The sequence below is a fragment of the Saccoglossus kowalevskii genome, chromosome 1 (assembly GCF_978046115.1).
Source record: "Saccoglossus kowalevskii chromosome 1, keSacKowa6.1, whole genome shotgun sequence".
NCBI classification, from domain to species: Eukaryota; Metazoa; Hemichordata; class Enteropneusta; family Harrimaniidae; genus Saccoglossus; species Saccoglossus kowalevskii.
In genome coordinates this window covers 2,668,476-2,687,115 of record NC_140641.1, presented here as the reverse complement: position 1 = coordinate 2,687,115, position 18,640 = coordinate 2,668,476, and the positions used below count along the sequence as shown (strand labels likewise).

At 33.9% G+C, this 18,640-nt stretch overlaps 1 protein-coding gene across 1 annotated transcript in view; it reads left to right on the top strand.

The window, feature by feature from the left end:
• The window catches only part of LOC100368244 (guanylate cyclase soluble subunit beta-2-like), a 184,091-nt gene that overhangs the window by 137,135 nt on the left and 28,316 nt on the right, over positions 1–18,640 (top strand). Inside the window, exon 5 of the mRNA XM_085498337.1 lies at positions 8,567–8,775. Within this exon, the coding sequence (XP_085354463.1) occupies positions 8,567–8,775 (209 nt within the window). The remainder of the gene's footprint in view (positions 1–8,566; positions 8,776–18,640) is intronic.

The window sequence follows — 18,640 nt, the reverse complement described above, 5'->3', positions numbered from 1 at the left end:
CTTATTACTGTGATATCACAGTGTTATACTTGTTATTACTGTGATATCACTATGTTATACTTGATATTACTGTGATATCACTGTGTTATACTTGTTATTGCTGTGATATCACTGCGTTATACTTGTTATTTCTGTGATATCAGTGTGTTATAACTTGTTATTACTGTGATATCACTATGTTATTGCTTGTTATTACTGTAATATCACAGTGTTATAACTTGTTATTACTGTGATATCACTGTGTCATACTTGTTATTAATGTTATATCACTGTGTTATACTTGTTATTACTGTGATATCAGTGTGTTATAACTTGTTATTACTGTGATATCACTATGTTATTGCTTGTTATTTCTGTAATATCACAGTGTTATAACTTGTTATTACTGTGATATCACTGTGTCATACTTGTTATTAATGTCATATCACTGTGTTATACTTGTTATTACTGTGATGTCACTGCGTTATGAATTGTTAATACTGTGATATCACTGTGTTATACTTGTTATTACTGTGATATCAATGTGTTATATTTGTTATTACTGTGATATCACTGTGTTATGACTTGTTAATGCTGTGATATCACTGTGTTATACCTGTTATTACTGTGATATCACTGCATTATACTTGTTATTACTGTGATATCACTGTGTCATACTTGTTATTAATGTTATATCACTATGTTATACTTGTTATTACTGTGATGTCACTGCGTTATGAATTGTTATTACTGTGATATCACTGCATTATACTTGCTATTACTGTGATGTCACTGCGTTATGACTTGCTAATACTGTGATATCACTGTGTTATAACTTGTTATTACTGTGATATCGCTGTGTTATAACTTGTTATTACTGTGATATCACAGTGTTATAACTTGTTATTACTGTGGTGTCACTGTGTTATGACTTATTATTACCGTGGTGTCACTCTTTATAACTTGTTATTACTGTGATATCACAGTGTTATAACTTGTTATTACTGTGGTGTCACTGTGTTATAACTTGTTATTACTGTGATATCGCTGTGTTATAACTTGTTATTACTGTGATATCACAGTGTTATAACGTGTTATTACTGTGATAACGCTGTGTTATAACTTGTTATTACTGTGATATCACAGTGTTATAACTTGTTATTACTGTGGTGTCACTGTGTTATGACTTATTATTACTGTGGTGTCACTGTGTTATAACTTGTTATTACTGTGATATCACAGTGTTATAACTTGTTATTACTGTGGTGTCACTGTGTTATAACTTGTTATTACTGTGATATCACAGTGTTATAACTTGTTATTACTGTGGTGTCGCTGTGTTATGACTTATTATTACTGTGGTGTCACTGTGTTATAACTTGTTATTACTGTAATATCACAGTTTTATAACTTGTTATTACTGTGGAGTCACTGTGTTATGATTTATTATTACTGTGGTGTCACTGTGTTATAACTTGTTATTACTGTGATATCACAGTGTTCTACTATTTAATACTGTGATATCACTGTGTTATACTTGTTAATACTGTGATATCACTGTGTTATACTTGTTATTACTGTGATATCACTGTGTTATACTTGTTATTACTGTGACATCACTGTGTTATACTTGCCATTACTGTGATATCACTGTTTATGACTTGTTATTTCTGTGATATCACTGTGTTATAACTTGTTATTATTGTGGTGTCACTGTGTTATAACTTGTTATTACTGTGATATCACAGTGTTATAACTTGTTATTACTGTGGTGTCACTGTGTTATAACTTGTTATTACTGTGATATCACTGTGTTATAACTTGTTCTTACTGTGATATCGCTGTGTTATAACTTGTTATTACTGTGATATCACAGTGTTATAACTTGTTATTACTGTGGTGTCACTGTGTTATACTTGTTATTACTGTGATATCAATGTGTTATACTTGTTATTACTGTGATATCGCTGTGTTATAACTTGTTATTACTGTGATATCACAGTGTTACAACTTGTTATTACTGTGGTGTCACTGTGTTATGACTTATTATTACTGTGATATCACTGTGTTATAACTTGTTATTACTGTGATGTCGCTGTGTTATAACTTGTTATTACTGTGATGTTACGGTGTCATGGCTTGTTATTCCTGTGGTATCACTGTGATATGACTTGGAATTATTGTGATATCACTGTGTTATGACTTGTTATTACTTGATATGACTTGTTATTACTGTGATATCATTGTGATATAAGTTGTTATTACTGTGATATCACTATGATATGACTTGTTATTACTGTGGTGTCACTGTGTTATAACTTGTTATTACTGTGATATCGTTGTGTTATAACTTGTTATTACTGTGATATCACAGTGTTATAACTTGTTATTACTGTGATATCACTATGTTATTGCTTGTTATTTCTGTAATATCACAGTGTTATAACTTGTTATTACTGTGATATCACTGTGTAATACTTGTTATTAATGTTATATCACTGTGTTATACTTGTTATTACTGTGATGTCACTGCGTTATGAATTGTTAATACTGTGATATCACTGTGTTATACTTGTTATTACTGTGATATCAATGTGTTATATTTGTTATTACTGTGATATCACTGTGTTATGACTTGTTAATGCTGTGATATCACTGTGTTATACCTGTATTACTGTGATATCACTGCATTATACTTGTTATTACTGTGATATCACTGTTATGAATGTTATATCACTATGTTATGCTTGTTATTACTGTGATGTCACTGCGTTATGAATTGTTATTACTGTGATATCACTGCATTATACTTGCTATTACTGTGATGTCACTGCGTTATGACTTGCTAATACTGTGATATCACTGTGTTATAACTTGTTATTACTGTGATATCGCTGTGTTATAACTTGTTATTGCTGTGATATCACAGTGTTATAACTTGTTATTACTGTGGTGTCACTGTGTTATGACTTATTATTACTGTGGTCTCACTGTTATAACTTGTTATTACTGTGATATCACAGTGTTATAACTTGTTATTACTGTGGTGTCACTGTGTTATAACTTGTTATTACTGTGATATCGCTGTGTTATAACTTGTTATTACTGTGATATCACAGTGTTATAACTTGTTATTACTGTGATAACGCTGTGTTATAACTTGTTATTACTGTGATATTACAGTGTTATAACTTGTTATTACTGTGGTGTCACTGTGTTATAACTTGTTATTACTGTGATATCACAGTGTTATAACTTGTTATTACTGTGGTGTCGCTGTGTTATGACTTATTATTACTGTGGAGTCACTGTGTTATGATTTATTATTACTGTGGTGTCACTGTGTTATCACTTGTTATTACTGTGATATCACAGTGTTCTACTTGTTAATACTGTGATATCACTGTGTTATACTTGTTAATACTGTGATATCACTGTGTTATACTTGTTATTACTGTGATATCACTGTGTTATACTTGTTATTACTGTGACATCACTGCATTATGGCTGGGAATTACTGTGATATCACTGTTTTATACTTGTTATTATTATGATATCACTGTGTTATACTTGCCATTACTGTGATATCACTGTTTATGACTTGTTATTTCTGTGATATCACTGTGTTATAACTTGTTATTATTGTGGTGTCACTGTGTTATAACTTGTTATTACTGTGATATCACAGTGTTATAACTTGTTATTACTGTGGTGTCACTGTGTTATAACTTGTTATTACTGTGATATCACTGTGTTATAACTTGTTCTTACTGTGATATCGCTGTGTTATAACTTGTTATTACTGTGATATCACAGTGTTATAACTTGTTATTACTGTGGTGTCACTGTGTTATACTTGTTATTACTGTGATATCAATGTGTTATACTTGTTATTACTGTGATATCGCTGTGTTATAACTTGTTATTACTGTGATATCACAGTGTTACAACTTATTATTACTGTAATATCACTGTGTTATAACTTGTTATTACTGTGATGTCGCTGTGTTATAACTTGTTATTACTGTGATGTTACGGTGTCATGGCTTGTTATTCCTGTGGTATCACTGTGATATGACTTGGAATTATTGTGATATCACTGTGTTATGACTTGTTATTACTTGATATGACTTGTTATTACTGTGATATCATTGTGATATAACTTGTTATTACTGTGATATCACTATGATATGACTTGTTATTACTGTGGTGTCACTGTGTTATAACTTGTTATTACTGTGATATCGCTGTGTTATAACTTGTTATTACTGTGATATCACAGTGTTATAACTTGTTATTACTGTGATGTCACTGTGTTATGACTTATTATTACTGTGGTGTCACTGTGTTATAACTTGTTATTACTGTGATATCACAGTGTTATAACTTGTTATTACTGTGATATAACTGTGTTAGGACTTTTTAATACTGTGATACCACAGTGTTTTGACTTGTTATTACTGTGATATCACAGTGTTATGACTTGTTGATACTGTTATATCTCTGTGTTATGACTTGTTATTACTGTGATATCACTGTGTCATGACTTGTTAATACTGTGGTATCACAGTAGTATAACTTGTTATTACTGTGATATCAATATGTTATACTTGTTATTACTGTGATATCACTGCATTATATTTGTTATTACTGTGATATCACTGTGTTATGACTTGTTAATACTTTGATATCACTTCATTATCCTTGTTATTACTGTTGTATCACTGTGTTATTACTTGTTATTACTGTGATATCACTGTGTTATAACTTGTTATTACTGTGATATCACTATGTTATACTTGTTAATACTGTGATATCACTGCGTTATACTTGTTATTACTGTGATATCACTGTGTTATAACTTGTTATTACTGTGATATCACTATGTTATACTTGTTAATACTGTGATATCTCTGCGTTATACTTGTTATTACTGTGATATCACTGTGTTATAATTGCTATTACTGTGATATCACTGTGTTATACTTCTTATTTCTGTGATATCACTGCATTATACTTGTTATTACTGTGATATCACTGTGTTATACTTGTTATTACTGTGATATCACTGCGTTATACTTGTTATTACTGTGATATCACTATGTTATACTTCTTATTACTGTGATATCACTGTGTTATACTTGTTATTACTGTGATATCACTGCGTTATACTTGTTATTACTGTGACATCACTGCATTATGGCTGGGAATTACTGTGATATCACTGTTTTATACATGTTATTATTGTGATATCACTGTGTTATACTTGTTATTACTGTGATATCACTATGTTATACTTGTTATTACTGTGATATCACTGTGTTATACTTGTTATTACTGTGATATCACTGCGTTATACTTGTTATTACTGTGACATCACTGCATTATGGCTGGGAATTACTGTGATATCACTGTGTTATACTTGTTATTACTGTGACATCACTGCATTATGGCTGGGAATTACTGTGATATCACTGTTTTATGACTTGTTATTACTGTGATATCACTGTGTTATGGTTTGGAATTACTGTTATATCACCGTGTTATAACTTGTTATTACTGTGATATCACTGTTTTATACATGTTATTATTGTGATATCACTGTGTTATACTTGCCATTACTGTGATATCACTGTTTTAATACTTGTTATTTCTGTGATATCAGTGTGTTATAACTTGTTATTACTGTGATATCACTATGCTATTGCTTGTTATTACTGTAATATCACAGTGTTATAACTTGTTATTACTGTGATATCACTGTGTCATACTTGTTATTACTGTGATATCACTGTGTCATACTTGTTATTACTGAGATATCACTGTGTTATAACTTGTTATTACTGTGATATCACTGTGTCATACTTGTTATTACTGTGATATCACTGTGTTATACTTGTTATTACTGTGATATCACTGTGTTATACTTGTTTTTTCTGTGACATCACTGCATTATGGCTGGGAATTGCTGTGATATCACTGTTTTATACATGTTATTATTGTGATATCACTGTGTTATACTTGCCATTACTGTGATATCACTGTTTTATGACTTGTTATTTCTGTGATATCAGTGTGTTATAACTTGTTATTACTGTGATATCACTATGTTATTGCTTGTTATTTCTGTAATATCACAGTGTTATAACTTGTTATTACTGTGATATCACTGTGTCATACTTGTTATTAATGTTATATCACTGTGTTATACTTGTTATTACTGTGATGTCACTGCGTTATGAATTGTTATTACTGTGATATCACTGTGTTATACTTGTTATTACTGTGATATCAATGTGTTATATTTGTTATTACTGTGATATCACTGTGTTATGACTTGTTAATGCTGTGATATCACTGTGTTATACCTGTTATTACTGTGATATCACTGCATTATATTTGTTATTACTGTGATATCACTGTGTCATACTTGTTATTAATGTTATATCACTGTGTTATACTTGTTATTACTGTGATGTCACTGCGTTATGAATTGTTATTACTGTGATATCACTGCATTGTATTTGTTATCACTGTGATATCATTGTTTTATGACTTGTTAATGCTGTGATATCACTGTGTTATGCTTGTTAATACTGTGATATCACTGTGTTATACTTGTTATTACTGTGATATCAATGTGTTATACTTGTTATTACTGTGATATCACTGTGTTATGACTTGTTAATGCTGTGATATCACTGTGTTATACCTGTTATTATTGTGATATCACTGCATTATATTTGTTATTACTGTGATATCACTGTGTCATACTTGTTATTAATGTTATATCACTGTGTTATACTTGTTATTACTGTGATGTCACTGCGTTATGAATTGTTATTACTGTGATATCACTGCATTATATTTGTTATTACTGTGATATCACTGTGTTATACTTGTTATTACTGTGATATCAATGTGTTATATTTGTTATTACTGTGATATCACTGTGTCATACTTGTTATTAATGTTATATCACTGTGTTATACTTGTTATTACTGTGATGTCACTGCGTTATGAATTGTTATTACTGTGATATCACTGCATTATATTTGTTATCACTGTGATATCATTGTGTTATGACTTGTTAATGCTGTGATATCACTGTGTTATACTTGTTAATACTGTGATATCACTGTGTTATACTTGTTATTACTGTGATATCAATGTGTTATACTTGTTATTACTGTGATATCACTGTGTTATACTTGTTATTACTGTGATATCAATGTGGTATACTTGTTATTACTGTGATATCAATGTGTTATACTTTTTATTACTGTGATATCACTGTGTTATGACCTGTTATTACTGTGATATCACTGTGTTATACTTGTTATTACTGTGATATCAATGTGTTATACTTGTTATTACTGTGATATCACTGTGTTTTGACTTGTTAATGCTGTGATATCACTGTGTTATACCTGTTATTACTGTGATATCACTGCATTATATTTGTTATTATTGTGATATCACTGTGTCATACTTGTTATTAATGTTATATCACTGTGTTATACTTGTTATTACTGTGATGTCACTGCGTTATGAATTGTTATTACTGTGATATCACTGCATTATATTTGTTATTACTGTGATATCACTGTGTTATACTTGTTATTACTGTGATATCACTGTGTTATACTTGTTAATACTGTGATGTCACTGCGTTATGAATTGTTATTACTGTGATATCACTGCATTATATTTGTTATTACTGTGATATCACTGTGTTATACTTGTTATTACTGTGATATCACTGTGTTATACTTGTTAATACTGTGATATCACTGTGTTATACTTGTTATTACTGTGATGTTACGGTGTTATGGCTTGTCATTACTATGGTATCACTGTGATATGGCTTGGAATTACTGTGGTATCACAGTGTTATGACTTGTTATTACTTGATATGACTTGTTATTACTGTGATATCATTGTGATATAACTTGTTATTACTGTGATATCACTATGATATGGCTTGGAATTGCTGTGGTATCACAGTGTTATGACTTGTTATTACTGTGATATCATTCTGATATGACTGTGGTTTGTATTGTCATCACTGTGTTATAGCTTATTATTCTAACTGTCATCGCTATTATAAGTGCGTAAACACTTGTTGCACTGTGTAGTCACAGACATTATTACTATACATTTTTGTCAAGTAAATTTGGACATGCCACAGCAAGAAAATGTTAACAAATCTTATTAGGCAGCTTAATACTTTTGCTTTCATATTTATGCACCAGTGTACAGTCAAAGTGTGTTTAAAGGAGGCATTCAACCCATAAGGTGTACATGAATTTGAGTGTGGTGTTTTATATATATACTGCAGTGTATATGAATGTAATTTGACATATCAAATGGACAGTAGTGTATATGAGTGTATTATGGTGTACCATGAAGGAAGCAGCGTATATTGATTGATTGTGGTGTATCATATTGACATCGCATATACAGAGCCAAATCGGAATTTGTATGGACATTTCAACATTTCAATTCGTCACAAACTGCAAATATTAAACATTGTTCACACGCCACCATCGTTAGTGATTTGTTATAATCTTGTTTTATTGTGTAGGTATTATTAAGACAGTAGCAAGGGAATTTTTTGAAACTGATGTCAAAATGCATATTATAAGTCAATCACATGAAAACGAAAGAAGCGGTAAAAAAGAACACGTGGTGTTTTCCATTCTGCAGAGCAGAATTGAAAGGGCATTAGATGAGGGGCCCCCCATGTTCGTGGCGCAGACGAGAAAACACAGTGAACCATTGTTAAATAAAGAGGTATGTATACTTTGAATCTTTAATTACTATACATATTACTCTTAGCCGAGACTTATTGGAACGTTATTATAACTTTCATGAATCAAATACAGTTCATTACATATCAGGATAAGGCAAATGTGTCTTACTGATATGAGTTTAATATAATTCATTAGATAAAATAGCATGTGACAAATATAGCTCATTTCATATACTGGCATTGGTCAAATATAGCCCATTTCACAGTCTGGCATGTGTCAAAAATAGCTCACTTCACAGTTTGATACGTGTCAAATAAGGCTCATTTCACAGATTGGCATGTGCCAAATAAAGCTCATTTCATAGACTGGCATGTGTCAAATAAAGCACATTTCATAGACTGGCATGTGTCAAATATAGCTCATTTCACAGTTTGGCATGTGTCAAATATAGCTCATTTCACAGATTGGCATGTGTCAAATATAGCTCATTTCACAGATTGGCATGTGTCAAATATAGCTCATTACATAGATTGGCATGTGTCAAATATAGCTCATTTCACAGATTGGTATGTATCAAATAAAGCTCATTTCACAGATTGGCATGTGTCAAATATGGCTCAATCCACAGATTGGCATGTGTCAAATTTAGCTCATTTCACAGTTTGGCATGTGTCAAATATAGTTCATTTCACAGATTGGCATGTGTCAATTATAGCTCATTTCACAGATTTGCATGTGTCAAATATAGCTCATTTCATAGATTGACATGTGTCAAATATAGCTCATTTCACAGATTGGTATGTGTCAAATAAAGCTCATTTCACAGATTGGCATGTGTCAATTAAAGCTCATTTCATAGACTGGCATGTGTCAGATAAAGCACATTTCACAGATTGGCATGTGTCAAATATAGCTCATTTCACAGATTGGTATGTGTCAAATAAAGCTCATTTCACAGATTTGCATGTGTCAAATATAGCTCATTTCATAGATTGGCATGTGTCAAATATAGCTCATTTCACAGATTGGCATGTGTCAAATATAGCTCATTTCACAGATTGGCATGTGTCAAATATAGCTCATTTCATAGACTGGCATGTGTCAAATAAAGCACATTTCATAGACTGGCATGTGTCAAATATAGCTAATTTCACAGTTTGGCATGTGTCAAATATAGCTCATTTCACAGATTGGCATGTGTCAAATATAGCTCATTTCACAGATTGGCATGTGTTAAATATAGCTCATTTCACAGATTGGCATGTGTCAAATATAGCTCATTTCATAGACGGGCATGTGTCAAATAAAGCTCATTTCATAGACTGGCATATGTCAAATATAGCTCATTTCAGTGTTATATTACGATGTGTTCTCTATGGATTGTCCATACAGTGTTACATTACGATGTGTCCCTATGGTTGTCCACACAGTGCTACATTACGATGTGTTCTACATGAATTGTCCACACAGTGTTACATTACGATGTGTTCTCTACGGATTGTCCATACAGTGTTGCATTACAATGTGTTCTCTATGGATTGTCCATACAGTGCTACATTACTATGTGTCCCTATGGTTGTCCACACAGTGCTACATTACGATGTGTTCTACATGAATTGTCCACACAGTGTTACATTACGATGTGTTCTCTAGGGATTGTCCATACAGTGTTACATTACAATGTGTTCTTTATGGATTGTCCATACAGTGTTACATTACGATGTGTTCCTATGGTTGTCCACACAGTGCTACATTACGATGTATTCTACATAAATTGTCCACACAGTGTTACATTACGATGTGTTCTCTAGGGATTGTCCATACAGTGTTACATTACAATGTGTTCTCTACGGATTGTCCATACAGTGCTACATTACTATGTGTCCTTATGGTTGTCCACACAGTGCTACATTACGATGTGTTCTACATGAATTGTCCACACAGTGTTACATTACGATGTGTTCTCTAGGGATTGTCCATACAGTGTTACATTACAATGTGTTCTTTATGGATTGTCCATACAGTGTTACATTACGATGTGTTCCTATGGTTGTCCACACAGTGCTACATTACGATGTATTCTACATAAATTGTCCACACAGTGTTACATTACGATGTGTTCTCTAGGGATTGTCCATACAGTGTTACATTACAATGTGTTCTCTACGGATTGTCCATACAGTGTTACATTAAAATGTGTTCTCTATGGATTGTCCATACAGTGCTACATTACTATGTGTCCCTATGGTTTTCCACACAGTGCTACATTACGATGTATTCTACATAAATTGTCCACACAGTGCTACATTACGATGTGTTCTACATGAATTGTCCACACAGGGTTACATTACGATGTGTTCTCTACGGATTGTCCATACAGTGTTACATTACAATGTGTTCTCTATGGATTATCCATACAGTGCTACATTACTATGTGTCCCTATGGTTGTCCACACAGTGCTACATAACGATGAGTTCTACATGAATTGTCCACACAGTGTTACATTACGATGTGTTCTCTAGGGATTGTCCATACAGTGTTACATTACAATATGTTCTTTATGGATTGTCCATACAGTGTTACATTACGATGTGTTCCTATGGTTGTCCACACAGTGCTACATTACAATGTGTTCTCTATGGATTGTCCATACAGTGTTACATTACGATGTGTTCTACATAAATTGTCCATACAGTGTTACATTACGATGTGCTCTCTAGGGATTGTCCACACAGTGTTACATTACAATGTGTTCTCTATGGATTGTCCATACAGTGTTACATTACGATGTGTTCTATTTGAATTGTCCATACAGTGTTACATTACGATGTGTGCTCCGTGGATTTTCATACAGTGTTACATTACGATGTGTTTTCCATGGAATGTCCATAAAGTGTTACATTACGATGTGTACTCCATGGATTGTCCATACAGTGTTACATTACGATGTCTTCTCCATGGATGTCCCATACAGTGTTACATTACGATGTGTTCTCGATGGATTGTCCATACAGTGTTACATTACGATGTGTTCTCCATGGAATGTCCATAAAGTGTTACATTACGATGTGTGCTCCATGGATTTTCATACAGTGTTACATTACGATGTGTTTTCCATGGAATGTCCATAAAGTGTTACATTACGATGTGTGATCCATGGATTGTCCATACAGTGTTACATTACGATGTGTTCTCCATGGATTGTCCACACAGTGTTACATTACGATGTGTGCTCCATGGATTGACCATACAGTGTTACATTACGATGTATTCTATATGGATTTCCATACAGTGTTACATTACGATGTGTTCTCTATGTATTGTCAATACAGGGTTACATTACGATGTGTTTTATATGGATTGTTCATACAGTGTTACATTACGATGTGTTCTCTATGAATTGTCCATACAGTATTACTTTACGATGTGTTATCTATGGATTGTCCATACAGTGTTATATTACGATGGGTTTTCCATGGATTGTCCTTACAGTTTTACTTTACGATGTGTTCTCTATGGGTTTTCCATGCAGTGTTACATTACGATGTGTTATATATGGATTGTCCTTACAGTGTTACATTACGATGTGTTCTCTATGGATTGTCCACACAGTGTTACATTACGATGTGTCCCTATGGTTGTCCATATAGTGTTACATTACTATGTGTTCTCCATGGATTGCCCATACAGTGTTATATTACGATGTGTTCTCCATGGATTCTCCTTACAGTGTTACTTTACGATGTTTTCTCTATGGTTGTCCATACAGTGTTACATTACGATGTGTTATATATGGACTGTCCTTACAGTGTTACATTACGATGTGTTCTCTATGGATTGTCCACACAGTGTTACATTTCGATGTGTCCCTATGGTTGTCCATACAGTGTTATATTACGATGTGTTCTCCATGGATTGTTCATACAGTGTTACTTTACGGTGTGTTATCTATGTATTGTCCATACAGTGTTATATTACGATGTGTTTGTCATGAGTTGTCCATACAGCGTTACATTACGATGTGTGCTCCATGGATTGTCCATACAGTGTTACATTACGAAGTATTCTATATGGATTGTCCATACAGTGTTACATTACGATGTGTTCTCTATGTATTGTCAATACAGTGTTACATTACGATGTGTTTTATATGGATTGTTCATACAGTGTTACATTACGATGTGTTCTCTATGAATTGTCCATACAGTATTACTTTACGATGTGTTATCTATGGATTGTCCATACAGTGTTATATTACGATGGGTTTTCCATGGATTGTCCTTACAGTTTTACTTTACGATGTGTTCTCTATGGGTTTTCCATGCAGTGTTACATTACGATGTGTTATATATGGATTGTCCTTACAGTGTTACATTACGATGTGTTCTCTATGGATTGTCCACACAGTGTTACATTACGATGTGTCCCTATGGTTGTCCATATAGTGTTACATTACTATGTGTTCTCCATGGATTGCCCATACAGTGTTATATTACGATGTGTTCTCCATGGATTCTCCTTACAGTGTTACTTTACGATGTTTTCTCTATGGTTGTCCATACAGTGTTACATTACGATGTGTTATATATGGACTGTCCTTACAGTGTTACATTACGATGTGTTCTCTATGGATTGTCCACACAGTGTTACATTTCGATGTGTCCCTATGGTTGTCCATACAGTGTTATATTACGATGTGTTCTCCATGGATTGTTCATACAGTGTTACTTTACGGTGTGTTATCTATGTATTGTCCATACAGTGTTATATTACGATGTGTTTGTCATGAGTTGTCCATACAGCGTTACATTACGATGTGTGCTCCATGGATTGTCCATACAGTGTTACATTACGAAGTATTCTATATGGATTGTCCATACAGTGTTACATTACGATGTGTTCTCTATGTATTGTCAATACAGTGTTACATTACGATGTGTTTTATATGGATTGATCATACAGTGTTACATTAAGATGTGCTCTCTATGAATTGTCCATACAGTATTACATTACGATGTGTTCTCTATGGAATTTCCATAAAGTGTTACATTACGGTGTGTGCTCCATGGATTGTCCATACAGTGTTACCTTACGATGTGTTCTCCACGGATTGTCCATACAGTGTTACATTACGATGTGTTATCCATGGATTGGCCATACAGTGTTACATTACGATGTGTTCGCAATAGATTGTCCACACAGTCTTACATTACGATGTGTTATCTATGGATTGTCCATATAGTGTTACATTACTATGTGTTCCCTATGGATTGCCCATACAGTGTTATATTACGGTGTGTTCTCCATGGATTGTCCTTACAGTGTTACTTTACGATGTGTTATCTATGGATTGTCCTTACAGTGTTACTTTACGATGTGTTATCTATGGATTGTCCATACAGTGTTATATTACGATGTGTTTTCCATGGATTGTCCTTACAGTGTTACTTTACGATGTGTTCTCTATGTATTGTCAATACAGTGTTACATTACGATGTGTTTTATATGGAATGTCCATACAGTGTTACATTACGATGTGTTCTCTGTGGATTGTCCATACAGTGTTATATTACGATGTGTTTGTCATGAGTTGTCCATACAGCGTTACATTACGATGTGTTCTCCATGGATTGTCCATACAGTGTTACATGACAATGTGTTTTCCAAGGATTGTCCATACAGTGTTACATTACGATGTGTTCTCTTTGGATTGTCCATACAGTGTTACATTACAATGTGTTCTCTATGGATTGTCCATACAGTGTTACATTACAATGTGTTCTCTATGGATTGTCCATACAGTGTTACATTACGATGTGTTATCTATGGATTGTCCATACAGTGTTACATTACGATGTGTTATCTATGGATTGTCCATACAGAGTTACATTACGATGTGTTATCTATGGATTGTCCATAAAGTGTTACATTACGATGTGTTCTCCATGGATTGTCTATACAGTGTTACATTACGATGTCTTCTCCATGGATTTCCCATACAGTGTTACATTACGATGTGTTCTCGATGGATTGTCCATACAGTGTTACATTACGATGTGTTCTCCATGGAATGTCCATAAAGTGTTACATTACGATGTGTGCTCCATGGATTTTCATACAGTGTTACATTACGATGTGTTTTCCATGGAATGTCCATAAAGTGTTACATTACGATGTGTGATCCATGGGTTGTCCATACAGTGTTACATTACGATGTGTTCTCCATGGATTGTCCACACAGTGTTACATTACGATGTGTGCTCCATGGATTGACCATACAGTGTTACATTACGATGTATTCTATATGGATTTCCATACAGTGTTACATTACGATGTGTTCTCTATGTATTGTCAATACAGGGTTACATTACGATGTGTTTTATATGGATTGTTCATACAGTGTTACATTACGATGTGTTCTCTATGAATTGTCCATACAGTATTACTTTACGATGTGTTATCTATGGATTGTCCATACAGTGTTATATTACGATGGGTTTTCCATGGATTGTCCTTACAGTTTTACTTTACGATGTGTTCTCTATGGGTTTTCCATGCAGTGTTACATTACGATGTGTTATATATGGATTGTCCTTACAGTGTTACATTACGATGTGTTCTCTATGGATTGTCCACACAGTGTTACATTACGATGTGTCCCTATGGTTGTCCATATAGTGTTACATTACTATGTGTTCTCTATGGATTGCCCATACAGTGTTATATTACGATGTGTTCTCCATGGATTCTCCTTACAGTGTTACTTTACGATGTTTTCTCTATGGGTTGTCCATACAGTGTTACATTACGATGTGTTATATATGGACTGTCCTTACAGTGTTACATTACGATGTGTTCTCTATGGATTGTCCACACAGTGTTACATTTCGATGTGTCCCTATGGTTGTCCATACAGTGTTATATTACGATGTGTTCTCCATGGATTGTTCATACAGTGTTACTTTACGGTGTGTTATCTATGTATTGTCCATACAGTGTTATATTACGATGTGTTTGTCATGAGTTGTCCATACAGCGTTACATTACGATGTGTGCTCCATGGATTGTCCATACAGTGTTACATTACGAAGTATTCTATATGGATTGTCCATACAGTGTTACATTACGATGTGTTCTCTATGTATTGTCAATACAGTGTTACATTACGATGTGTTTTATATGGATTGTTCATACAGTGTTACATTACGATGTGTTCTCTATGAATTGTCCATACAGTATTACTTTACGATGTGTTATCTATGGATTGTCCATACAGTGTTATATTACGATGGGTTTTCCATGGATTGTCCTTACAGTTTTACTTTACGATGTGTTCTCTATGGGTTTTCCATGCAGTGTTACATTACGATGTGTTATATATGGATTGTCCTTACAGTGTTACATTACGATGTGTTCTCTATGGATTGTCCACACAGTGTTACATTACGATGTGTCCCTATGGTTGTCCATATAGTGTTACATTACTATGTGTTCTCCATGGATTGCCCATACAGTGTTATATTACGATGTGTTCTCCATGGATTCTCCTTACAGTGTTACTTTACGATGTTTTCTCTATGGTTGTCCATACAGTGTTACATTACGATGTGTTATATATGGACTGTCCTTACAGTGTTACATTACGATGTGTTCTCTATGGATTGTCCACACAGTGTTACATTTCGATGTGTCCCTATGGTTGTCCATACAGTGTTATATTACGATGTGTTCTCCATGGATTGTTCATACAGTGTTACTTTACGGTGTGTTATCTATGTATTGTCCATACAGTGTTATATTACGATGTGTTTGTCATGAGTTGTCCATACAGCGTTACATTACGATGTGTGCTCCATGGATTGTCCATACAGTGTTACATTACGAAGTATTCTATATGGATTGTCCATACAGTGTTACATTACGATGTGTTCTCTATGTATTGTCAATACAGTGTTACATTACGATGTGTTTTATATGGATTGATCATACAGTGTTACATTAAGATGTGCTCTCTATGAATTGTCCATACAGTATTACATTACGATGTGTTCTCTATGGAATTTCCATAAAGTGTTACATTACGGTGTGTGCTCCATGGATTGTCCATACAGTGTTACCTTACGATGTGTTCTCCACGGATTGTCCATACAGTGTTACATTACGATGTGTTATCCATGGATTGGCCATACAGTGTTACATTACGATGTGTTCGCAATAGATTGTCCACACAGTCTTACATTACGATGTGTTATCTATGGATTGTCCATATAGTGTTACATTACTATGTGTTCCCTATGGATTGCCCATACAGTGTTATATTACGGTGTGTTCTCCATGGATTGTCCTTACAGTGTTACTTTACGATGTGTTATTTATGGATTGTCCTTACAGTGTTACTTTACGATGTGTTATCTATGGATTGTCCATACAGTGTTATATTACGATGTGTTTTCCATGGATTGTCCTTACAGTGTTACTTTACGATGTGTTCTCTATGTATTGTCAATACAGTGTTACATTACGATGTGTTTTATATGGAATGTCCATACAGTGTTACATTACGATGTGTTCTCTGTGGATTGTCCATACAGTATTACGTTACGATGTGTTCTATATGGAATTTCCATAAAGTGTTACATTACGGTTTGTACTCCACGGATTGTCCATACAGTGTAACATTACGTTGTGTTCTCCATGGATTGTCCATACAGTGTTACATTACGATGTGTTATCCATGGATTGGCCATACAGTGTTACATTACGATGTGTTCGCAATAGATTGTCCACACAGTCTTACATTACGATGTGTTATCTATGGATTGTCCATACAGTGTTACATTACGATGTGTTATCTATGGATTGTCCATATAGTGTTATATTACGATGTGTTATCTATGGATTGTCCATATAGTGTTACATTACTTTGCGTTCCCTATGGATTGCCCTTACAGTGTTATATTACGATGTGTTCCCATGGATTGTCCTTACAGTGTTACTTTACGATGTGTTATCTATGGATTGTCCATACAGTGTTATATTACGATGGGTTTTCCATGGATTGTCCTTATAGTTTTACATTACGATGTGTTCTCTATGGGTTTTCCATGCAGTGTTACATTACGATGTGTTATATATGGATTGTCCTTACAGTGGTACATTACGATGTGTTCTCTATGGATTGTCCACACAGTGTTACATTACGATGTGTCCCTATGGTTGTCCATATAGTGTTACATTACTATGTGTTCTCTGTGGATTGCCCATACAGTGTTATATTACAATGTGTTCTCCATGGATGTCCTTACAGTGTTACTTTACGATGTTTTCTCTATGGGTTGTCCATACAGTGTTACATTACGATGTGTTATATATGGATTGTCCTTACAGTGTTACATTACTATGTGTTCTCTATGGATTGTCCACACAGTGTTACATTACGATGTGTCCCTATGGTTGTCCATACAGTGTTATATTACGATGTGTTCTCCATGGATTGTTCATACAGTGTTACTTTACGGTGTGTTATCTATGTATTGTCCATACAGTGTTATATTACGATGTGTTTGTCATGAGTTGTCCATACAGCGTTACATTACGATGTGTTCTCCATGGATTGTCCATACAGTGTTACATGACAATGTGTTTTCCAAGGATTGTCCATACAGTGTTACATTACGATGTGTTCTCTTTGGATTGTCCATACAGTGTTACATTACAATGTGTTCTCTATGGATTGTCCATACAGTGTTACATTACAATGTGTTCTCTATGGATTGTCCATACAGTGTTACATTACGATGTGTTATCTATGGATTGTCCATACAGTGTTACATTACGATGTGTTATCTATGGATTGTCCATACAGAGTTACATTACGATGTGTTATCTATGGATTGTCCATAAA